The sequence below is a fragment of the Oncorhynchus tshawytscha genome, linkage group LG32 (genome assembly GCF_018296145.1).
Source record: "Oncorhynchus tshawytscha isolate Ot180627B linkage group LG32, Otsh_v2.0, whole genome shotgun sequence".
Lineage (NCBI taxonomy): Eukaryota > Metazoa > Chordata > Actinopteri > Salmoniformes > Salmonidae > Oncorhynchus > Oncorhynchus tshawytscha.
Window position 1 is genome coordinate 13852127 of NC_056460.1, and position 26105 is coordinate 13878231.

Consider the following 26105-nt stretch of genomic DNA (forward strand, 5'->3'; position numbering starts at 1 on the left):
TTAACACCTCTCTCTGTGGTATTACACACCCTTGACACACAAACACACACACACGCACACTTTATGGTCCAGCACCCGCAGACCTGCTTGTGTATACCTAGTCCTTTAAGCCACAGTCGGCCAGCTCAAGGCTATGTGTTCTCACTGGAATTACTTGGCTAATAGAACTATCAAAATATGTACTATTAGACCTGTCAAACCTGGCAATCCCCTTTCCAACCCCCACTCCCACCATTACAGAAAAAACGTGAAGAGTTCCAAAAAGTTAAATTTTATGTGAAATGATGTGATTTTCCATAAGGGCACTTCCAACTTTAACCCTCAACTCTAATATAAGAAGCCAGCTGGTGTAGTGAGTGTGGTGTTGTAGATGTACAGTATATACTGTAGTAGAAGGCTGGACTACTGCTCTGTATCCATTCCAATACTTTCAACTGAGAATCTTTTCCAATGTGAAAGAGGATTTGTGTTGTTTTTGGGTGGACGCTGGCAAAGGATTTTAATTGCAGCCAAGAGTAGTTATTTGTTTGTCTCATTCTGAGCCAATCCTCAAACTGGTGTAATGTTGTTGATTATTTTTTAGGCGATTCTGAATTCCTCATGCATTTATAACCAAACTTCTCTTTTTTTATCCTTTTCTCAAGGACTAAACAATCAACATAATTATACTCAGTGCAACACTCATTTTGTGGTTGGATGGCTGTAAAAGACAGTGAACAGATGTTTGGGTCGTCTCGATGGCAGATATAAAACATCAATTGCCTCAAGGAGTTCCACTTCAAATAAAATCCATCCCCCCTTTCCCCCCACGTCCTCCTCCAATCTTCATACACCCAAGATTGTGACAAACATATAAGGCATTTTAAATCCAGAACCAAAAAATATGTGTTTGGTTTATGCTACACAAATATGAAGACGTTAGCGCCAGTAAATTACATTGCATTTATGACATCACAAAAAGAAACAAGCACAGCCCAAAAAATGTAGAGAAAATAATGATTTCTCGTGCCAGTACATACAGTTCATTTATGTAATTATCTTGATACTAACTTCTTTCCTTACCCAAAGTTAGCTGTGTGATGTAAACTATTACTCTTGCTCCTGGCTTTAGCTCAAACTCCACCAGATTCTGGTTCAGAGCGCTAGCAAGTATCTCAGAGATCTGTTGAAGGAGATGAACGAAGCATCATTTAGTCAAACAATTGTCACACTTTTAATAATATTTGCTGTTTCGTCACGACATTGGTTTAGTTGTCTCAATTGTCGGACTCGGCGCATAGAATTAATGCGTGTGTGTGTGTCATTTCATTTCAGCCATGACAATGCATTTATCCTATTGTGTCAATTGGTGTGAAGGATTGGAAACTATTTGTCATACATGCCATGACAGAATTACAATAACACTCAAAATGTCAGTGTCCAATCTAACTATCACATACCTGCTCTAGCTCCTCCTCGCTCTTTTTCCTGCCCTCTGATTGGTTCTTGTGTGGTAACAGGAAGAGCTCAGCAGCCGTTGGCACACCTGGAAACACTGCAACCAACAGCTGATCCTCGGGAAAGTCTGACACCTGTTGACAATGGACAGTACTGTTACAATAAGTTCATACTTGTATGGTATTCTTAGTCTACAGTCAAAAACACTGCCCTTAGATTATATACATATTTAACATGTTTGAAATCAAAGTAGAGGGAGGGGACAATGAAATAGCTTTGGGCTTGACCAACATGTGTTAATAACCAATACAACGCTATATTCATTTAACACCTAGCATCATATCACATTATGACACGGTTATAACCATGTCATAATATGTCAACAGTTGACATAACCTGTCATAACATTGTCGTAACACTGTCATGACACATATATTTAGACGTGTTGTGACGTACTGTACAGTACCAGTCAAAAGGTTGGACACGGCTACTCATTCAAGGGTTTTTCTTTATTTTGACTATTTTCTACAGTACATTGTAGAACAATAGTGAATACCTCCAAACTATGAAATTACACATATGGAATTATGTGGTAACCAAAAATGTGTTAAACAAATCAAAATATATTTGTGGTTTTATATTCCTCAAAGTAGCCACCCTTTGCCTTGATGACAGCTTCGCACACTCTTGGCATTCACTCAACCGGCTTCATGAGGTTAAATGCCTTGTTAAAAGATAATGTGTTTGAGCCAATCCGTTGTGTTGTGACAAGGGAGGGGTGATGTACAGAAAATAGCCCTGTCATCACGGCAAAGGTTGACTACTTTAAAAAATCTCATATATAAAATATTTGTTTATTTGTTTAAAATTTTTGGGGTTACTTCATGATTCCATATGTGTTATTTTATAGTTTTGATGTCTTCACTATTATTTTACAATGTAGAAAATAGTATCAAATAAAGAAAAACTCTTGAATGAGTAGGGGTGTCCAAATTTTTGACTGGTACTGTATATTACAATATTTTATGGCTGGTTATGACATCTATGTAAGAGTGTTAAAGCCCACAAAACCTGCCACACAAGGCAAACCAATCCATTCTACTTGTAGATAGTATGCTATATAACATTTTTCTACCATTGTAATTGTGCCCACATTGATGTCAAACATGTGCCTAGCCCAATGCTCTGTTGCTGATGACTGGGATGAATGCAGGAGAAGGACAAACACCCTCTTTGGAACTTATGACTGACAGTCATGTATGTGATATGCGTATCTGGCTTATATTATTACCCTTACAACAACAACATTTTCTTCCATATTTTGGAATCAAAGTTTGCTTGTTCACAACATTCTAAAGATGTATATGTAGCGTTACCAGTTATTGGAACTGTTAACTGCAGGCACAAGCATTAATACATTGGAAGAGGAGAAGCAGGAAGGGAAGCCCAGTGGAAAAATGGAAAAGGAAAAATAAAGCTTCTTGGCAGGGAAAAAATGTAACATAAATAATACAATTTAGAGTTAAGTCATTTGATGTTGTTGTTGTGATGAATTCTTTACAGTCATATATTTTTTTCCTCAAATTTGGAATAACTTGTGGAAAATACGCATTGTCATGAAGCATTATGGCCATCCTGTGTCACTTTACTTGTACTAAGAAAATACACTTTATGACACTGTCCAGAAGCATTATTAACATCCTGTGTTATTTTACTCTGACTAATACACTTCATGACACTGTCCAGAAGCATTATTAACATCCTGTGTTATTTTACTCTGACTAATACACTTCATGACACTGTCCAGAAGCATTATTAACATCCTGTGTTATTTTACTCTGACTAATACACTTCATGACACTGTCCAGAAGCATTATTAACATCCTGTGTTATTTTACTCTGACTAATACACTTCATGACACTGTCCAGAAGCATTATTAACATCCTGTGTTATTTTACTCTGACTAATACACTTCATGACACTGTCCGGAAGCATTATGGCCATCCTGTGTTACTTTACTTGTACTAAGAAAATACACTTTATGACACTGTCCAGAAGCATTATTAACATCCTGTGTTATTTTACTCTGACTAATACACTTCATGACACTGTCCAGAAGCATTATTAACATCCTGTGTTATTTTACTCTGACTAATACACTTCATGACACTGTCAAGAAGCATTATTAAAATCCTGTGTTATTTTACTCTGACTAATACACTTCATGACACTGTCCAGAAGCATTATTAACATCCTGTGTTATTTTACTCTGACTAATACACTTCATGACACTGTCCAGAAGCATTATTAACATCCTGTGTTATTTTACTCTGACTAATACACTTCATGACACTGTCACATTATTAACATCCTGTGTTATTTTACTCTGACTAATAAAAATACACTTAAGCATTATTAACATTAAATACATCCATCCTGTGTTATTTTACTCTGACTAATACACTTCATGACACTGTCCAGAAGCATTATGGCCATCCTGTGTTATTTTACTCTGACTAATACACTTCATGACACTGTCCAGAAGCATTATTAACATCCTGTGTTATTTTACTCTGACTAATACACTTCATGACACTGTCCAGAAGCATTATTAACATCCTGTGTTATTTTACTCTGAATAATACACTTCATGACACTGTCCAGAAGCATTATGGCCATCCTGTGTTATTTTACTCTGACTAATACACTTCATGACACTGTCCAGAAGCATTATGGCCATCCTGTGTTATTTTACTCTGACTAATACACTTCATGACACTGTCCAGAAGCATTATTAACATCCTGTGTTATTTTACTCTGACTAATACACTTCATGACACTGTCCAGAAGCATTATTAACATCCTGTGTTATTTTACTCTGAATAATACACTTCATGACACTGTCCAGAAGCATTATGGCCATCCTGTGTTACTTTACTTGTACTAAGAAAATACACTTTATGACACTGTCCAGAAGCATTATTAACATCCTGTGTTATTTTACTCTGACTAATACACTTCATGACACTGTCAAGAAGTATTATTAACATCCTGTGTTATTTTACTCTGACTAATACACTTCATGACACTGTCAAGAAGCATTATGATCATCATAATCAAATTAGCCAGATAGGTGTCACGCCCTGGTCTTAGTATTTTGTGTTTTCTATTTATTTGGTCAGGCCAGGGTGTGACATGGGTTTATTTTGTGTTGTGTTTTTGTATTGGGGTTTTAGTAGGTATTGGGATTGTGGCTGAGTAGGGGTGTCTAGCATAGTCTATGGCTGCCTGAGGCGGTTCTCAATCAGAGTCAGGTGATTCTCATTGTCTCTGATTGGGAACCATATTTAGGTAGCCTGGGTTTCACTGTGGGTTTTGTGGGTGATTGTTCCTGTCTCTGTGTTAGTTGTCACTAGACAGGCTGTATTAGGTTTTCACATTTCCGTTTGTTGATTTTGTATGTTTCGTATTTATCGTCATTAAAGATGTCTCGATTTAACCACGCTGCATTTTGGTCCGACTCTCCTTCGACGGAAGAAAGCCGTAACATAATCACCCACCACAACTGGACCAAGCACCGTGGTGACAGGCAGCGACAGCAGAAGCAACAAAGAGAGGTATGGACATGGGAGGATGAATTGTTCGGGGAAGGACCCTGGGATCAGCCTGGAGAATATCGCCGCCCCAAAGAAGAACTGGAGGCGGCGAGAGCTGAGAGGCGCTGGTATGAGGAGAAGTAACAGCGGCAGCAGGAGCAACAATATCGGGACTACACTACTTGGGAGGAGATAGACAGGTGGGCTGTTGACCCAGAGAAAGTGCTGGAGCCTGCCTGGGATTCGCGGGAGCAGTGCGAAGCAGGTTATCGGAGAATGGAGTTGGCGAAGCAAGCATGGCGGCGCGGACGGAAGACCGAGAGTCAGCCCCAAAAATGTATTGGGGGGGGGCTCAGGGAGAGAGTGGCAGAGTCAGGAGTCAGACCTGAGCCAACTCTCCCTGTTTATAGTGAGGAGCCAAGGAGGAGACCAGAACCAGAGCCGGTGTTAGAGGTGAGCGAAGCAGAGACTGTGAAGGAGTTAATGGGGAAATTGGAGGAGAGAGTAATGAGGGAGTTGCTAGTTTGGTGCTTTAGGTACGATATTCGTCCGACGGAGCGAGTCGGGGATTTGATGGCACCTGGGTCAGCGCTCCATACTCGTCCTGAGGTGCGTGTTAGTCGGCTGGTGAAAATTGTGCCAGCCTCACGCACTAGGCCTCCTGTGTACCTACCTAGCCTTGCACGTCCTGTGCCAGCCCCGCTCTCAGGCTCTCCAGTACACCTTCACGGTCCGGTCCATCCTGTGCCACCTTCACACACCAGTCCTCCGGTGGCAGCTCCCCGCACCAGGCTTCCTGTGCGTGTCCTCGGTCCAGTACCACCAGTTCCAGCACCACGCACCAGGCCTTCAGTGCGCCTCGCCTGTTTAGCGCTGTCAGAGCCTTTCTCCTCTCCAGCGCTGTCGGAGTCTCCCGCCTGTTTAGCGCTATCAGAGCCTTCCTCCTCTCCAGCGCTGCCAGAGCCTCCCGCCTGTTCAGCGCAGCCAGAGCTTTCCTCCTCTCCTGCGCTGCCGGAGTCTCCCGCCTGTTCAGCGCTGCCAGAGCCTTCCTCCTCTACAGCGCTGCTGGAGTCTCCTGCCTGTTCAGCGCAGCCAGAGCTGCCAGCCTGCATGGAGCAGCCTGAGCTGCCAGCCTGCATGGAGCAGCCTGAGCTGCCAGCCTGCATGGAGCAGCCTGAGCTGCCAGCCTGCATGGAGCAGCCAGAGCTGTCAGTCTGCATGGAGCAGCCAGAGCTGTCAGTCTGCATGGAGCAGCCAGAGCTGCCAGTCTACATGGAGCAGCCAGATTCGTCAGTCTGCCAGGATCCGCCAGTCAGCCAGACTCTTCCAGATCTGCCAGTCAGCCAGACTCTTTCAGATCTGCCAGTCAGACAGACTCTTCCAGATCTGCCAGTCAGCCAGACTCTTCCAGATCTGCCAGTCAGCCAGACTCTTCCAGATCTGCCAGTCAGCCTGACTCTTCCAGATCTGCCAGTCAGCCTGACTCTTCCAGACCTGCCAGTCAACCAGACTCTTCCAGATCTGCCAGTCAGCCAGACTCTTCCAGATCCGCCAGTCAGCCAGGATCTGCCGGATCCAACTACCTGCCTGAGCTTCCTCTCATTGCTGAGCTTCCCCTCAGTGCTGGGCTTCCCCTCAGTGCTGGGCTTCCCCTCAGTGCTGGGCTTCCCCTCAGTGCTGGGCTTCCCCCCAATGCTGAGCTTCCCCCCCAATGCTGAGCTTCCCCTCAGTCCCAAGCTACCCCTCAGTCCCGAGCTACCCCTCAGTCCCGAGCTTCCCCTCAGTCCCGAGCTTCCTCTCAGTCCCGAGCTTCCCCTCAGTCCCGAGCTTCCACCTCAGTCCCGAGCTGCCCCTCAGTCCAGTGGGGTCCTTGGTGAGGGTTATTAGGCCAAGGTCGGCGGCGAGGGTCGCCAATCAAAGGACGCGTTACAGGGGGACTAAGACTTGGTTGGAGTGGGATCCACTTCCCGAGCCGGAGCCGCCACCATGGACAGACACCCACCCGGACCCTCCCCTATGGGTTTTAGTGTGCGGCCGGGAGTCCGCACCTTGGGGGGGGGGGGTTCTGTCACGCCCTGGTCTTAGTATTTTGTGTTTTCTATATTTATTTGGTCAGGCCAGGGTGTGACATGGGTTTATTTTGTGTTGTGTTTTTGTATTGGGGTTTTAGTAGGTATTGGGATTGTGGCTGAGTAGGGGTGTGTAGCATAGTCTATGGCTGCCTGAGGCGGTTCTCAATCAGAGTCAGGTGATTCTCGTTGTCTCTGATTGGGAACCATATTTAGGTAGCCTGGGTTTCACTGTGGGTTTTGTGGGTGATTGTTCCTGTCTCTGTGTTAGTTGTCACTAGACAGGCTGTATTAGGTTTTCACATTTCCGTTTGTTGTTTTTGTATGTTTCGTATTTATCGTCATTAAAGATGTCTCGATTTAACCACGCTGCATTTTGGTCCGACTCTCCTTCGATGGAAGAAAGCCGTAACAATAGGTCTATTACGTACACGCCCTTATGTTGGTCATCAGTCACAAATATGGTGTCTTGTCCTGCTCCTGAAATCTGCTCCTGCATTCATGCCAGTCATGAGCAACAGAGCATTGGGGTAGGTACATGTCTGACATCAATGTGTGTTTGCAAGTTAATATGGTACATTTTAGAAAATGTAATAGAACATAAACCTACTGTTTACAAGTAGGCTACAGTGTAATGGAATGGTTTGCTTTGTGTGGTAGGTTTTGTGGGTTTTGACACTCTTATGTAGGTGTATTAACCAGCCATAAAATAACGCAATATGTCATAACAGGCTAAATATATGTGCCATGATAATGTTATGAACATATAATGACAGTTTATGACAAGTTGTTTCAGCTGTTATGACCTACTATGACATGGTTATGACCGTGTCCTAATGTGTTATGACCCTAGGTGTCAAATAAAGTGTTATCCTTTTTCAATCCAATCTCAAACTCCATGTTTTCGTAAAAGTGTATTTCTTTTTTGATGGGAAAAGTACATCTTGCCAAACAACTGTTTCTCCACCTCTTCAAAATAGCTACTACTAAATGTTTTTTTTTATAATGGCCTTCATCCACTTTGGATTTACCAGCGAGGCACGAGTTCCAACCAGCAATCAGTGTCCATTTTAAAAGCCACTAATGTTTTTCTGGCAAATTACATACATTTGAAGCACATCAATTATCAAGCCTTAATAAAATCACAATTTAAGTAGCAAAGTAGTGGACAAATAAAGAGGAAAGGAATGACTTGCAATAAGGGGAAAGAGGTATAGTATGAATGGTAGAGGGAAGGGGATATGATGCAACAGCCCCTGTAAAAATCAATACACTCAGCTTGTATTTGTTCTCTCTGCGATCACTCATTAGTCTAAAAACTCGTCTGGCTCTGTGTACTTGGGTAGCGCTGGCATTTTGTGCCCCCAAACTCATTGGCTGGAGTGAAAAATCTGATCTGCGTTAAGGGAGGAGAGAAGGTAAGTCAGACAGTCAAATGAGTGAGTGTTTTGGAGGAAACTTTGTCCAAGCCCAAATATGGTTGTAAAACCACCTCTTTAGAACTGTATCTTGTTGCTTTAATATTTTAATTAACAGCAAACATTTTTGGAGCGGCTTCCTCACAATCTTACTGTATGCAAAGCTAAGTAAATAAGATGAAACAGTGGTCAATTATTAATTACTATTGTAAACACACCAAGATGTGGATTCTGTTTTTCATTCGTCGTGAACGTGACGATACTGGGTTATTCTATCTTCATAACTCCTTCCAATAGTGCATTATTTCCAACAATATTGTTATAAATAGGTTATGATGATTCACCTATACCTATGATTTTATTCTGTGAGGTAAAGTACAGTCGTCACCCAGGAAATGAAGGAGGGGAAAGAGCGAGAAAGGGATGCCCAGAAGAAGTGCACTCTCTTAGGGAAAAAAGAGGACATGTTCACCTCTTGCACCCCACTGAGTGGTGAATTAACAAGTGGTGGTGAAACCAGGGGGGGATATTACTGAACTCCCTATTCAAACTTCTATTAATAAGCCGTGGGTTGAAATCAGCTGAGGAGCAAAAGCCCTGCCTTGCTCTCACTATTGTCAGCCATTGAGCTGTACCGTAGCACGGCAACACTGCAGTTTAATGGACCCTGACATTAATTGCGGTTTTTCAGCAATCTTTGCTTTATTGTGGGGAGTTGTTTACTTTGACATGATGGAATATGTTTCATCTTGAAGGTGAACTGAACGTGAACCGCAGAAAACCAAAAGAGACATGAAGAGAAAAATTGTAATAACACTTTGTATGGCGGTTGTTGCACAATATCTAGGCTATGAACCCTATGTCAACTCTAGCAGTACATGGATGAATAGGCCTTAATATGATTTCCTTTTAGAGAAAGGGTAAGAGAGATGAAAGGAGGGATGGTTTGATAGGATTAAACTGTATATGGAGGAGCATATGACACATGAACTAGTGTTCATAAACTCAATAGATACCGTATAATGTATGTAGGTCCCAAAAGGTTGTATAACAAAACGTTTTGTATGAAAAGAGGTGCTGTAACAGTCTATTGAAGCTAGCAATTAATAGCTCAAGCTAGATCTATAGCTGTCTATGTCTGAGTGAGCCCCTCAGTTCAACACAATTCAATTGGCTGGTGCTATACTATATTGCCATGAACATAATATGTGACTCCCAGGTGACAAAGTGCACTTTATCCCTCACAAAGCCTCACTTTGACCCATATCACAGTAGCTCCCTCCTCAGCCTAGCTCGCCTGAGGCGCCTCTCATATCAAATCAACTGTGGAGATGGTGAAAACACTGAGAGACCACAAGTCTCACACTATAGGCCTAAACCAACACACGAAGTGGAAGAGTAACACACTTAACTATGACATATCAGCTCTAGCTCTCCTCCGCAGATACTATGCACATCCAATGTCATAGTAATGCCTAAGATCTCCTTCATTCCAGGCTAATTCAGAAGAACGCATTTCATTGCTCCGACTTCTGAAAATAAGTTGTTAGGGCTCATCAAGCTGCCTCGAGGGGGGAAGAAGATGCCGAGCCTCTCACACCTGTGTGAAAACGAATCACAGGACAGCCCGAGGGCAAACGCCAAAGCGTCTGAGTGGATAGAAAGAGACCAGAGAGAGGGAGAATGAGAGAGGAAGGAATTCACGCTTACTTGGAGCAGAGCCTTCTTAATGACTCTCCCCACATCCTGTCTCCACTCGGGGACATCAGGGTTGTACTCGTCCAGATTAGGGGAGAAAGATAAAAGCAGAGATTTGAAGAACTCTGTCAGAAAGAGAGAGAGAGAGAGAGAGAGAGAGAGAGAGGCCCAGGGGAGAAACAGAAACAGACCGTCAATTCAGCCCCTGATCTAGGTGCATTATTCTCAAGGTATCCTCCTCATTCCCCACTGTCCTTTGTTCTGGTTGTGTCCCTCCTCCTCCTCTGTCTTCTGATGGGTGGGAAAGCTGACAGGGATGTTGGTGTGTGTGAGTGTGTGGGCACAGTATGCATGTGCTCATGGTTTGACAAGAGGAGATGATTGCTTGCTAAGTGATTTCTTAGATAATTGGGGTAATGTCCCCTTTCGCATATATCCGGACATATTCAAATGTAAAGTACACTCAAAAGTTGCATACCAAGTGAGATGCCTGCTAGATGTGCTAATTGGCATTACATTAAGTAGAATAATTTGATTAGGGTGATCCGAGAGAGAGAGAGAGAGAGAACCTTGGACTGCTATCGTCTTGGTGTCTTGCAGTATGGTGTTGGCTGAAGACACTTGGACCGTAACCGTGTTCATTCCCTCGCTGGTGAAGGTGTACGAGATGCTCCCGTCTAAGCTGATCACCGGCTGGAGGAAGAGGGAACATGGACAAAATGGATGATCACACTTTGATCATGTCATAATCCCTTCACCTAAAACCTTTAAACCTTTAAAACCTTTAAAACCTTGCGGCTAAAACCCCAGAACATGAAAGAAATCCATTCCAGATGATAACAACTTCTCACTTAGAGTAGTCGGAGCATCTGACTTGAATAAAACCCTACAAAACACATCCTCCCCATAATACCTAGAACCAATGCAGCTAAGGTCATAACTTATGACATACTAATAAGCTGTCTGAACAAAATATAAGATCAGAGACTGCTCCGCCTCTATCATAGTCGTCTTCATTAATAGAAGAGGTCAATGTATGTAATACCATAGACATCATGTATAACCCATATATACATCAGTGGAGGCTACTGAAGGGAGGACAGCTCATAATAATGGCTGAAATGGAATGGAACTGAAATGAAAACCAGGTCTTTGATGTGTTCGATGCTGTTCAATTGGTTTCTGTTTCAGCCATGACAATAAGCCTGTCCTCTGATTTAGTTACAGTGACACCAGCCACAACTGCAGTACATGTACAGTATATTATAGGGTAAGACCCCTTTTGAATAGTGTCAAAAAAGTTGTATAGTTGGTAACCCACATATACTGTATACTATACACAACACTGGAGTCCCACAGAGCTCGGTTCTAGGCCCTCTTCTCTGTACACCAAGTGTTTTAAGTCTAATTTACCTCAGTGTTGTTCCCCAGCCACCAGAAGTAGGTGACGGTCCTGGAGTGGACGGGCCACACCACTGCTGTTAGGTTTACTGCCTTGTTCTTGATGGCCACAAACGGAGCCAGCAGCTGGACATGTTCCACAGGACCTGATACAAACACAGAGGATGATTCATATTCAGTATTGGATGATTCATATTCAGCATTGGATGATTCAGACTCAGTATTGGATGATTCAGACTCAGTATTGGATGATTCATATTCAGCATTGGATGATTCAGACTCAGTATTGGATGATTAATATTCAGTATTGGATGGTTCATATTCAGCATTGGATGATTCAGACTCAGTATTGGATGATTCATATTCAGTATTGGATGATTCATATTCAGCATTGGATGATTCATATTCAGTATTGGATGATTCATATTCAGCATTGGATGATTCAGACTCAGTATTGGATGATTCATATTCAGCATTGGATGATTCAGACTCAGTATTGGATGATTCAGACTCAGTATTGGATGATTCAGACTCAGCATTGGATGATTCAGACTCAGTATTGGACGATTCAGAGTGAGTATTGGATGATTCAGACTCCATATTGGATGATTCAGACTCAGCATTGGATGATTCAGACTCAGTATTGAATGATTCAGAATCCATATATGATTGTAATTACAAGGACATTGCTTGAGACTGCCTATTTTACAATAGGAAAAGCATTAGCACATGGAAATATTATTTTTAGATACTTTTTTGGTTTAAATATGAAAAGCACTGGCACATCCGGAGATTAATTTTACAGGTGCGTGGGAAAAAATAAATAGCAACCTTCTTAAATGAAGAATTAGAGAAAAGAAGATCTCTCACACTGAGCTTGCCAGTATCACTATCATTATCACTGGGGTGGTGTGTGGGATCTTCTTCTCAGTAAGACTACTTTAGCTGAAAAGGGAAGGTGAATGAAAACTTCCTCAACAAATGTCATAACTGTCATAATTTTTTATAGTTTTGATGGAATTTAGTTGAAGAACAAGATTTATTCTCGACTTAAAACACGTTGGCATTATCCTGTTTTTGAGGTGATACCTTGTGAGTAATACTGTGGTCTGCCATGCAGAGACCACAATAGCAGCTGACGTGGGTGTACGTGGCATTACAGTGATCTAAGTAGTGAAGGTTCCTATAGCGGAGAGATATAACACAGTATTTTAACAGTATTATTCCGGATGACAGTGGTGTGACTCGGCGTTCAGGCTTGTACATCTCCGCCTGGGCTTCTGTTAACTCTTATCCTCTTTAACTGAGACTAATCTTTATCTTTATCCTAGCTTTCAAAGCATGCAGTGTATGCATGTGTGAGTGTTAGTGTCTGTGTATGTTTGTGATGTGTGTGACAGAGAAAGAAAGTGTGCGTATCTGTGTGTCTCCATCTTTTAGGTTTGTGTCTATGTGCATGTGTGTGTGCGTGTGTGTGTGTGTGTGTGTGTGTGTGTGTGTGTGTGTGTGTGTGTGTGTGTGTGTGTGTGTGTGTGTGTGTGTGTGTGTGTGTGTGTTGTGTGTGTGTGTGTGATGTGAGGCATTTGGTCAGGCTCCCTAATCTGTGTCGGGTGTTAAAAATATTCCAATTTGAAAATGATGGTGGCATCGTGATTGGCACATTGCTTAAAGCATCATCTGCACTCTCTCTCCCCTGTAAATTACCTCAAAATGTGCCAAACAGCCCCCCGAGTGCAGAGGTCTGAGGCACTGCACCACAGTGCTTGATGTGTCAATACAGACCCGTATTCGATCCCAGGCTTTGTCGCAGCCGGCCGGTTCCGGGAGACCCATGAGGTGGTGAACAGTCATCCGGGTTAGGGGAAGGTTTGGACAAGGTCCTTGTCCAATCGCGCTCTAGAGACTCCTTGTGGCGGACCGGGCGCCTGCAATCTGACTGCGGTCACCAGGTGGACGTTGTTTCCTCCGACACATTGGTGCGGCTGGCTTCCGGGTTAAGCAAGTAGTGTGTCAAGAAGTAGTGTGGCTTGGAAGGGTATTATTTTGAAGAATGTACGGATCCCGACCTTCGCCTCTCCAGAGTCGGTACGGGAGTTCCAATGATGTGGCGAGACTGCAACTACCAATTGGATATCACAACATTGGGGAGAAAAAGGGGTACAACTTTTTTTTAAGTATAATAATTTGTACCAAACCATGGAGAAAAAAACACCAGCAAAATCAATGACATCAAAAATATCAAAGTACACTGATTGAAAGTGTTGTGGCGACTAGAGACAGCACTTAAATGGCACCAGTAATTGACTAAAGCCTCACTTTTCAAATCAGGAGACGAGGTGGCAATTCAAACACAGCACTTCAAAGAGCTGGGTAATACTTGATGCCTTTTAGACATGAGCATGTTATATTTGTCACTATTATTTACTTGACATTTGGCTGGCTTGTTCATTACAAGATGACAAGAGCGAGAGAGCATCAAAGTGCTGTACTATGTGCAGAGCATTCTGGTATTTGTCTTTAACTGGCTCCATTGTACACTGCTGTATATTTAGTAAGGTGGTTATTTACAGAGAAATGTGAGGCAGAGATATTCGATTATGATCCTTGAGAACCACAGCACTATTGTTTTCTATCCTTTCCCTCCAATCAGGGACTGATTCAGAGCAGGGTCACCAGATGAGTGACCACTCTGGTCAATCAATGGCCGATGTCACAATAACTGACCAATTATCTACCAGGTACAGTATAAACTAAAACCAGAAGTACTTCATTCCTCAATGGCGGGAATTGAATATCCCTGACAAAATAGATGAATGTCTAGAGGTGACGTACACGTAACATGGAGGTACAAGGTGGTAGTATCAAATCCCAGGGTGTTCTCCGCCAAGGCTGAGACACGGAATATCCCAGCCATCTTGTAAACATGTCTGATACCCTCTTCGATCCAGCTCAGGTTGGAGTAGGAGACTGCCGTGCCATCTCCGAAATCCAGTTGGATGTTGGTTCTCATTGAGTCACCCTGGAAAGCAAGTAAAGTCTCAAGTAAGGACTAAAGATGAAGAAAGAAAGATAGCAAGAAAGAAAGAAATAGACACAATTATGACAAAAAATGTAAAATTAAGTTAAAGTTACATTTAAAAAAAAAATATATATATATATATATATATATATATATATATATATATATATATATATATATATATATATATATATATAAATAAAACAATTCCATTGTATTTGAGAGCCAGGCTAGATGCTTGTACTTGTGTTTATTATAGACTTAAATACATATCATTGTTTGTGGCAGGTAGCCAAGTGGTTGGAGCGTTGGGCCAGTAACCAAAAGGTTGCTGGATTCAATCCCCGAGCTGACAAAGAACAAAATCTTTATCCCCTTACACTGTGTATAAGACAGTAGTTTTGGAATTGTTAGTTAGATTACTTGTTGGTTATTACTGCATTGTCGGAACTAGAAGCACAAGCATTTCGCTACACTCGCATTAACATCTGCTAACCATGTGTATGTGACAAATAAAATTTGATTTGATTTGATTTTGATTTATTCCTTGGTAGGCCGTCATTGTAAATAACAATTTGTTCTTAACCAACTTGCCTAGTTAAAGAAAGATTAAAGTTTTTTTTTTTTATGTGGTTCAATACAATAACTCAAAACCACAGTGCCATTCAGTAATCCAACAGATTGTGTTGTGACACCTCTACATCAGCATGCATCCTGAGTCTGACATGAGTCCCTGTGGTGTGAGTTTGTGTGTGTGCATACATGTGTGTGATGGAGGGAGAGAGAACCACAGGAAGGTCAAGGTAGTGTAATAATCAAGAGACAGTAGGGTGGCAGGTACACTAGTCAACAGACTGCTGGGCTAAATTCACACACAGACACAAGCAGTCATCACCAGCCCAAACATTATGGTTGCATCATATTCTGCCCCACCATGAGAGCAGTGTGTTTGCCTGTTACACCTAATGAGGTTGTGTGTGTGTGTGTGTGTCTCTTGCTCTCTCTCTCTCTTTCATTTTATTCACTATATGTTTTGCTTTTTTTCAAGCACAGCAGAGTATAAAAACACGAGAAGGCTTCTGGGGGTATATTTCACGCCATTGTACACTGAAAATGATAAACTATGAATAAGCCGAATAAAGAAAGGCAGAATAGAATGGAAGAAAAGGGATAACGTCGGCAGTTATTGTGTGGAACTGTAATGGCCCACAATCCTTTGCCAAAATGTCACTCGCAATGGCACTTAGGTTTTCAGTGGCGTCGATGTCATTCAGGCTTTTGTTGATGTTCACATTCTCTGGACACTTCTAGTTCTATATCGAGGTGTCCTGGGATCGCTAGCTAATCTGCATGAGACTGATGCTGGCATGCTGGCTAAATGTCACGCTTTGTGTCCGTGGCTCCGTGTGTGACTCAGAGGGCCTCAAAATCCAAAATGCATAATAGGGTAAGCATCATGGTCTGGACAGCAGTGCTGGTTGACAATGAGGGGTTTTGTTAGTTCAGGTCCAGACACAGTAGGACTGTGTAATGTACTCTTGTTCAGGTGAATGTCAACACACAAAGGATGGTATAAATGGGGTGATGTCAGTGCTGATGGTGTGTCATACCTGAGTTCAAATCGTTTTTGCTTTCTTTAAAATGCTTTGAGTGTTTGATTGAGCCTGCCTGGAGAGCTAGATGGACTGATTTGCACTTTTGGGACTATTCCATTGGTTCTGGTTGGTGTACACATGACATGCTATAAGGTAGCTAATGTACAGTAAATCTGGTTGGTGTACACATGACATGCTATAAGGTAGCTAATGCACAGTAAATCTGGTTGGTGTACACATGACATGCTATAAGGTAGCTAATGTACAGTAAATCTGGTTGGTGTACACATGACATGCTATAAGGTAGCTAATGTACAGTAAATCTGGTTGGTGTACACATGACATGCTATAAGGTAGCTAATGTACAGTAAATCTGGTTGGTGTACACATGACATGCTATAAGGTAGCTAATGCACAGTAAATCTGGTTGGTGTACACATGACATGCTATAAGGTCACTTTGTGATAATGAAAACTTGACGTGTGACACTGCAGATCTCATCCCTCTCTTAAAACATCAAACTTTCTTCCCCCTCCCTCTCTCCTTTTTTATTTTTATTTTTCTCAACTGCCATGTTCACTACCTAGCATTACCACACATGACATATTTAGGCTCATTTGCTCTCCCCAAGAAATACTGCCATCTTGGACTTCATGAATCTAAATAAAACCCAATGCCATGAAGATTCTTCACCTCCATTAGTCTCTTGTGATAGTTGTTTTTAATTATTTTGGGACTGAAATCATTATAAAATACATTTCACAAACTTTTTGACCACATGGCATATCTCTCTAATCAGAGGAATAATCCTAATTTCCTCAACTCATCACACTGTAATATGACAGCTGGGCCCGGGAGAGACCTCGTGGGAAAGACACTTCTTATCTGCAGTGCAGGGGGAAAGCACCGCCGCACCGAGCAGAGCGCCTCCGCACCTCTTCCACCTGAATTTAATGTGAGGTGATTGGACAGTGTCTAGGGAGTGAGGGGAGCGAGACAAGGCCCTGGCCCTAGAAGGAGGCTACTCTGAGTCTCACTCTATAACAGGGTCTCCAGGGGTGCCTCTCTCTCTTAGGTCTTTATCTCTTACTCTGTCTCTCAGCTCAGGGCTTGGGTCCTGTAGCTGTGTGTGGGTGATGTTGTGTTGCAAGTTACAATTAAACTTTCAGCAGTTGGTGTATATGGGATAACATAACAGGGAAATAATTTCAAGCGTATGTCTGGAAAAACATCCATATTTCACTCAGTAACACGCCTACAGTGAGTGAGTTTTACACCACATGCTAGTACTACTTTTACAACCATGTATAACAAAACAAAACACATTGACTTTTCATTCCATTTTACTTAAGGTAAAAATCAATGCAACTCATAACAGTAATGTATACAAAGTCGTCCATTTGGGCTCCTAGGCCCAGAATAATGATGTACAAAAAGGAAGCCATTTTGGCTTTTGGCCCAGCCCTACCTCATCCAGATGCACTAGGAAGGTGACGTTGGTGAGCAGGTCGGCAGTAAGCTTGCCCTCTCTGGTGGAGAGAGAAAGGCCTTTTGGAGCCCTGTTGGGACACATCTGCTTCCTGGGTGTGTACATGTCCTTGACTCCCTTGACGCAGTTGTTGGACACCACTTTTCGGTACCTTAAGAAGATGCCATATGAATGAGTTAGTACATGTTCAGTATGGTTTAGTGAGGTTATGGCTTCATGACACTACTAGTTAACAAGGCTAAGGTATTGCTCACATTCATTAATTAAGTTTGACAGGAAATTTCAAAAATTGTATTTTTAACCTCAAAGTGATTGTGGAAGAGAGAGAGCTAGTGAACAAGACTTGCTATTCTTTGACTGATCTTAAAAATGCTTAGTAATTACTAATTTAAAAAGTACTTTTAACCCTGAAAGTTAATGTCTGACACAAGACGTACAGTAGTTGTTGGCCAAATTGACAAAACTCCAACATGTTTTCTAACTCCTGGACAAAACTTGACTTTTAAGCTTGGGGAGGCGGATGCATAAATGAAGGATGAACCGTTCTACTCAGACTTCCACTGTCCTGAGGCATCCTAATCTGTGTCCTAGGACTCCTGACAGTGCTTTGCAGCTCTCAGAAGTACACTATGTCACTCAGTATAGATCTACTGTCTGGTGAATGACTCAGGCCTAAATAGCCAATATCACTATTCACACTAGGAGCCGTGCCAGAGTGTGTGACACCCTGACAGTGTTTCATTACAGTGGGAAGATGAAGAAGCATTGGCCAACCTATACAGAGAGACACTGTAGCCACTGTAAGCTGGAATGTGTTTTTGTACCTCTCTTTTGAAATGTGTGATACATATTCAGGATTTTTAACATGGACCACATTATGACCACCATAATGTTTTACAAAATGAAATGGAAAACATCAGAGCGATAAAGTATGGCCTCCCATTGAGCAGAAATATACAAAAGGGTTGCCTTCACTTAGAATAGACAACATAGAAACGCTACAAAATAGTGTCCCTGTGTGCAACTCACCCTGTGCTGTTGAGGTACTTCTGTCCTTGGCTGCAGCTCCTTGAGACAACAGCTGGGTTGAACCAGAACGCTGGTAGACAGTTCCCTTCTCTACGCCGTTCATAACCATAATCACTATAACAAATCACATACAGAATGTGATCAATATCAACACTTTACCTCTACCTACTGTATATGTACATATCTACCTCAATTGCCTCATACATCTGCAGGTCAACTCGGTACTGGAACCCATGTATATATCCAAGTTATCGTTGTTCTATGTATTTATTATTACTTTTCTATATTTTTCTCTCTGCATTGTTGGGAAGAGCCCGTAAGTAAGCATTTCACTGTTCGTCTACACCTTGTGTTTAGGAATGTGATAAATACAATTTGATATGATTTTGAGCCAAAGGACCAACAGTTATTCCTGTGTTATGTTACAGCTTCTCTTTCCTATCCCCTCAGCATAATACAAATAATAGATATTTATTGCATTGCAACACATCATTATTATATATTGATTGGGCTGCGGTTGACAAATGCTCCAGATCAGCCGAGGTAGGAAGACTGAGCCCTGGGGGTCTCCATGTCAACACAGGCAGCCAGGTCACGGATGGCTGACTTCCACCAGCTGACGTTAGCTACGTCCAAATCAAAAGTGATTTACATCTGGGCAAAGCAGGTTAGGCAAGTGCCCATTCTAATAACGAAACTGTCATTGATTTATCAATTAATTACCTAGCCAGAACTAACAGGAAGCAACAAAGCCTGAGGTCCGTCTAGGACTCCCTATAGCCTGGTCTGACCTCAGTGTGATTTAGAACCTCCCCCAATTTATTGACAGGCTGTCAAGTGAAGTTATGGTGTTTTGGTTGGTCGGGATAATAGTTATAAGGGACCGAGTGAGTCCAATGAGGGTACAGTGTCCAGTTAAGGACATAACAGCACCATTGAATCACAGCTTTGGTAACGCATAGATTACATTTCTTTCCAGTAAGTCACAGAAAAGTATGGTGTCCAGTTTAGTACATTATAGTCGTGCAGATTCCCAGCGTGTTTTGGTTACGTATTAATACTAATCTCTCCTCACATATTATTAATATAATATATACAGTGTTATACATATGTATATACACTGAACAAAAACATAAACACAACATGTTGGTCCCCTGTTTCATGAGCTGAAATAAAAGATCCCCAGAAATTTCTCTCATGAACTGTAAGTCAGTAGTTTATTGGAAATTGTTGCATGTTGTGTTTATATTTTTGTTCAGTATATAACCTCTGTTTTCAGTCTGGTCACTGTCCCACTTTGGAATCAACCCCTGGACCTTTTGTTCACAGAACAACAGAACAACAGGCCGGTGCAATGTCACCCTGTTACACAATACGCAACCAGTAAACATTTCAGCCCTTGACTTTTGTGAACACTTCAAAGTCAATTAAACGTTTTGTTGTTTTTCACTCTGAACATTGAAGTTTCCCAAAGAGATTGTTTTTTTTATTTTTGAATTTCACTGTCTCTATCACCAGCTGTAGAGATAGATAGAAAGAGAGTGTGAGAGAGAGAAAGAGATAGCAAGGGAGAGAGAGAGAGACATGCCATGTGGTCAGGAAGTTTGTGAAATGTATCATATAATCATTTCAGTCCAAAATAATTAAAAACAACTATCACTGGAGACGAATGGATTCTAATTAAAACTCATACTGTCTGACCTTACACCGCTGGCATTTATATAAAAATGTATCATTGCTTTTCTTTTCCCTGCCTTTTGAAGATAAAAAAAAAAAAAAAACTCCTACAGTCCTATTAACACCCCTCATTTTCTCTACGTTATTATAAACATCGCAAAACAAGCTAAGCAGAGAGACAGACGTTAGGAGCAAATTATCCCCCAAAATATCTGATAATTGGAGCGCTGACACCGAAAATGAACCAAATTAATGGGATCCTGAAATAGTGTATTAATTCCAATGGGACAACATACAACATACAACATACAACATACATTAAATTAAATGGGACAACATACACAAAGCATCGTACAAATGTCTCTCTCTTTTATGGACAATGAAACTTCTGTTGATCTACTCATGTTTAGATTTGTGATAAAAATACATGTTTTCATGTGTTCTATTTTACTGCAATTGTGAGTTATTATACTAGTACACTATAATTACCATTCAAAGTCGTGGGCCCGACAGATACACGATTCAGCAGAGAGGACTTTGGCGTAGTCTTTTCCCAGCATGCAATAGTTTCCTGGTCTGCGTTTCATATAGATCTGTTTCTGGCCCATCACACACGGCTCGCCCTGTGAAACACATACAGGATATTAATCCATATAGTGAACGCACATGGGATTACACTATATCATTTTCAAATGTCAAATTCACATAGAACAGCAAGTCAAACCATTCTTATGTTAACCTATTGAGCTTATTGGAACTAGCCAAACACTGTAAGTACACTGCATCAACCTTGTAAAAACATTGGTACCCGGAGGATAATGGGGAAGGGTCATGCTTTTTAAATTTCAGTCAGGAGGAGGGTTTTTTATTATTTTATTTTGGCCAGGGGAGGGTCAGGTAATTTGTAATCGATTAAATGCCAAATTGCTCAGGTTTTGAGAATGATTCTACTATCTCGATGTGTGCCACTACTGTGGTCACAATAAAATGATCCATAGACTATACAATATGCTATAAGCCTAGGCTATATAAAGAGCATTTTCTGGAGAAGCAAAGGGCAAAGTTACATTTCTAAGAAAATGTACTTTCTTCCTGAGTTTTTGCGTTGCTGTGGTGGTGTATATAAACTAGGTTTCACTGCATTACACACTGCAATGGATAGGTGCTCCCAATCATGAGCCCCGACTTGTCCTGCTCTTGCTGATGTAAAGCCTTTAGTGCTGCCTAACAAATGACTGTGCTGTGTACGATGGCACTTCAGGAGGCGAGTCAAAGACTTATTCCGGATTTTTTATTTTATTTGTCCAGAAAAGTGTATATCTGTGCTTGCAGACTAGGCCTACTGATGCCCTGTTCAGTTTGAGAGGGAGAGAATGAAGATGAAACGGAAGACTCGAGGTGAACTTGCTACTGATAGAATTGATATTAATAAAAACATATGTTTTGTTGCCAATAATGAAGCTATTTATCAGAGTTTTTGGCCTCACCATAAGCCATATTCAAGTCATTTACGTAACTTACATTACTAGGAAGCAGCAGCAGTTTAATTTGACTTTAAGAACAAGAGGGCTTTGTGTTGAAGACTATTTCTCTTATTCAAGAAATAAGAGGTAGGCCTACCTGTTTGACAGATGAAATGATAGTCTACTTTCCACAGACTGTCAGCCATTTCCTTCAGTCACCATACACTCCTTAAATATCTGTGTCAGTGAAGAGCGTGGCGTGTTAAGTTAAAACAAGGGATCGAAATGAGGAGGTACAGTATGTGAGGGTATTGTGGCTTTTGTTAAAGAGCATGGCCAAAAGCATAGGCCTAACCCCTTGTTAGCTTGTTATTTTGGAAATAAAAGTGTATGGACCTGATTATATGAAGTGATATTTAAGGACACTTTAATCCGCAATTCTTTATGCTAGAAACAACCTGAAAATTGCCAGGGAAAGACGAGACTCCGATTTTTTAAATGTTATTTTACATTTATTTAACCAGGCAAGTCAGTTAAGAACAAATTCTTATTTTCAATGATGGCCTAGGAACAGTGGGTTAACTGCCACTGAACGACAGATTTGTACCTTGTCAGCGCGGGGGTTTGAACTTGCAACCTTTCCAGTTACTAGTCCAACGTTCTAACCACTAGGCTTCCCTGCCACCCCAATGCATATGGGTCATTTTTGGTTTGTCTCTATGCCATGCAGAGGCTACGCTACAACCTTCTATTGCCGAGGAGACAAGAAATGTACTTTGCTTGAGAAGTAACGTGTGATTCTGTCACTATCAATTGACGTTCGACATTTTAACAGGTTATTAAACAACATAATAACTCTAAATCAGTCAGGAGGAAAAACAGGTAGCCTAAGAAGGAACAAAAATGTACTATTATAGTATTATTATTTCCAGGCTATAGCCTGCCATTTAAGAAATCAATTGAGAAACATTTGTGACATGCTACAGGCTGGCAGGCGTGCACAGCATTTCAAAAACATGCCTATACAGTACATTTCGCATTAAGGCGGTATTAAATGAAATAAAATAAATTACTGAAAATTAAATAGAAACACGAGTTTGGTTAGTCTTTGGTTTGAGGATCATGAGGTGAGCTACAATACGCATGCCTAGTTTGTTCATTTAGACTAGCAAATGCTCTTATACTCCCATGCCTTAATCACAATCTACACAAATCTATTTTGCAGCAACACTATCTGTCACGTCCTGATCTGTTTCACCTGTCTTTGTGCTTGTCTCCACCCCCTCCAGGTGTCACCCATCTTCCCCACTTATCCTCTGGATATTTATACCTGTGTTTTCTGTCTGTCTGTTGCCAGTTCGTCTTGTGTGTTCAAGCCTACCAGCATTTTGTCTCAGCTCCTGTTTTTCCCAAGTATCTCTTTTTCCTCATCCTCCTGGTTTTTGACCCTTGCCTGTCCTGAACCTGTACCCGCCCACCTGACCACTCTGCCTGCCCCTGAGCCTGCCTGCCTTCCTGGCCTCTACTCTGGATTATCAACGCCTCCCTGCCTTGACCTGTCATCTGCCTGCCCCTGTTGTCACAATAAACACTGTTACTTCACACAGTCAGCACTTGGGTCTTACCTTACTTCCCGATAATATCACGGAATAAAATAGAAAATGTTTCCCCCAATTTTTTTTGTTGCTGTGTTAAACAACTAATGGCTTTTTTCTCAAATGAATTGATGATCATGTACTTCAGTTGTAACTGGTTCTGTTGTGCTCACTTTTTACAGTTGATAGACAACTTTAGCACTGTTTCAGACATAGACTATCCTCTATTTTTAACAATAGCCTGTAGAGAAATCAAAACCTCGCTGGCCCTGCAGCATGCGCTCATTCGTCCATTCGTCATTCGTTCATGCTCTGCTTTGCTATTAAAAAAAATTCTGCCTGTCTCCAGTCATGTCAAATTATGTAGAATTGCATGAAATGTGTTAATAAAAGGCTATTTTGGGGAACGCAAATAAGATGATAGATTCCTGCAGTGCTTTTGTTATAATTGATATATTTTCACCACTACCCTTGTCCGCGGTGGTCTTTGAACCCACAACTTTCTAGCTACTTTGCCATCTAATAAAATGAAGAACGGTTTCTAAAACTGCATATCAAAAGCTCTGGTCTGTCCTAGGAGTGAAGGTAAATGGTAGGCATATTCTCTGCTCTCCACTTGATGTTTTCATTATTATTTGGGGTATAGGGGAGGGTCACTTTTTTATCATTAAGGGAGGGTCGGGTATAAATGTATTTTACTGAAGGAAGGACCATCCATTTTCTTTTCAGAGAGGTCCGATTTTCTCCAAGTATCGTCATTATATAACGTACAGTCCCTAACTAGCATGTAAATACATTGTTATTAAGTAATGAGGACAGATATTGACAAGTTGGACTGACTTCCTGTTTAAGAGGTATTACCTTGTTGTGAAGGTGCCACGTCTGATAGTCTCCTTCTGTACATTTCCTGTTGAAGATGGACTTGTAGTCTATCTTGATAAGCTGCCACTCAGACCTATGGCTGAAATGTCCAAAAAACCTTGAGAAACCAAAGGATGGATACATAAGTTAATATAACTCGACAAGGGTTGTCAGCGCTACAAGGTTTCACCAATGGGGCATTCAGTCCTAAGCTAACAGACTGACAACCCTTATGAATCAAATATTTTCTCCCATTTAAACGTCTGTTAATAAAGATGAGACATCAGCAATCGTTGAATTAAAACTCCTCCCCATCCCCACATATCTTCCCTCCAAGAGGATCATGGTTCCCAAGAGAACAAGATGGAGAGACACATTATGTCATCCATCTCATCCCTCCATCCCTTTCCCTTTCACCAAAAGGAACAGAGTCCCAAAACAATGGAAGACAGAAAGATTAAACACGTCCTCCTTCCTTTTCTCCATCTAAGACTTCCTACAGAGGACAAAAGAACGTCATCCCCCCGTCTCTAGATCATTCATCACTGCACGTCATCCCTCGATTACTCTATTGTCCAGACTCACGTCATGATCTGGTTCTCTGTCCCTGCCTCCACCAGCATCCCGTCCACGAACAGAGGCACCAAGGAGAAGCTGTGTCTGGTCCACTGACGCCCTTCATCAAAACTGATTCTGTAACAGAGTAACAACACAATAACACATTGAATGAATCCCAAATGGCACCCAGGGTCTACAGGCCTCTGGTCTAAAGTAGTGAAGCCTACTAGGAAAAAGGGTGTCATTTGGGCTGCAACCATTCACATCTCAGACTGGCGGTAACAAGAAGGTCAATATTTATCATTCTGACTTGGAGTGCTGATCTAGGATCAGTTTTACCTTTTAGATCATATCGAATGAGATTATACGGGACCGGTGGGATTTGATCCTGGATTAGTATTACTACTCTGAATTCTAGCCCTGATGCTCTCAGGGTGACGCTCTCTCAAGATCAGTGTAGTGAATAGTCTCCATAGACAGTCACCCGCTGAATCTCAGGTTGTATCTAATTGACTACAATTAGTACACGTTCTGCTGAATAGAAGAAGAATAAAACAACATAACTGTGTTTGACTATCAAAGGCATAACAACTTGAAGAGAAAACTCAAAGTCTTAAGTTTACTGACAGTCTACAGTGACGGTGATGTAGAAGAAAAAACACAACACACAAAACAAACCAGAATAGAACCGTTTCATGCTCTAACGACTACAAAACAGGGGCGGAGAGGTGTGGGGAGACAAAGAAAAAAAAAGAAAAAGAGAATGGGTAACTTTCATCCTCTGGGCTTGTTCTCTATTGATTCTGACATCTCATCAACATCACTTCAGATGTGAGAACACTGGAGTACTGTGTGTGACAAGGTTGGGAACAACACTCAACAAGGCAGACTCTTGCACTAGGATACAAGAAGCAGCAGCCCCCTTGTTGCAGCTTCCATCCCAACCTCCATGGGCCAGCATGCCTTCATCTGGTTAAAAGTTCAGACAACAGACAAAGTATTGATGCACATCTATTAGGAGGACACCAGGGCCAGGAAATGTTCTGTTACCCCTAGCTCTGAAGAGCGAAAGAGAGAGAGACACGATTGGTTTCTACAGCGCTTGCATGGGTTCAAATAGTATTTATCTTTCAAATACTTTAGTTGCCATTACCTGGCCCATTACTTGGCCCAAAAGCGCAACCCCCACCCACCTGGCC

General features: G+C 41.7%; 1 protein-coding gene across 1 annotated transcript in view; it reads right to left on the reverse strand.

The window, feature by feature from the left end:
* The window catches only part of sorcs3 (sortilin related VPS10 domain containing receptor 3), a 200644-nt gene that overhangs the window by 3468 nt on the left and 171071 nt on the right, over nucleotides 1-26105 (reverse strand). Inside the window, exons 14-24 of the mRNA XM_024401532.1 lie at nucleotides 24934-25041; nucleotides 24349-24466; nucleotides 20919-21052; nucleotides 18753-18866; nucleotides 17703-17874; nucleotides 14453-14639; nucleotides 11633-11766; nucleotides 10789-10912; nucleotides 10232-10344; nucleotides 1440-1571; nucleotides 1063-1162 (exon numbers count right to left, since the gene is read on the reverse strand). Coding sequence (XP_024257300.1) covers nucleotides 1063-1162; nucleotides 1440-1571; nucleotides 10232-10344; nucleotides 10789-10912; nucleotides 11633-11766; nucleotides 14453-14639; nucleotides 17703-17874; nucleotides 18753-18866; nucleotides 20919-21052; nucleotides 24349-24466; nucleotides 24934-25041 — 1436 coding nt within the window. The remainder of the gene's footprint in view (nucleotides 1-1062; nucleotides 1163-1439; nucleotides 1572-10231; nucleotides 10345-10788; nucleotides 10913-11632; nucleotides 11767-14452; nucleotides 14640-17702; nucleotides 17875-18752; nucleotides 18867-20918; nucleotides 21053-24348; nucleotides 24467-24933; nucleotides 25042-26105) is intronic.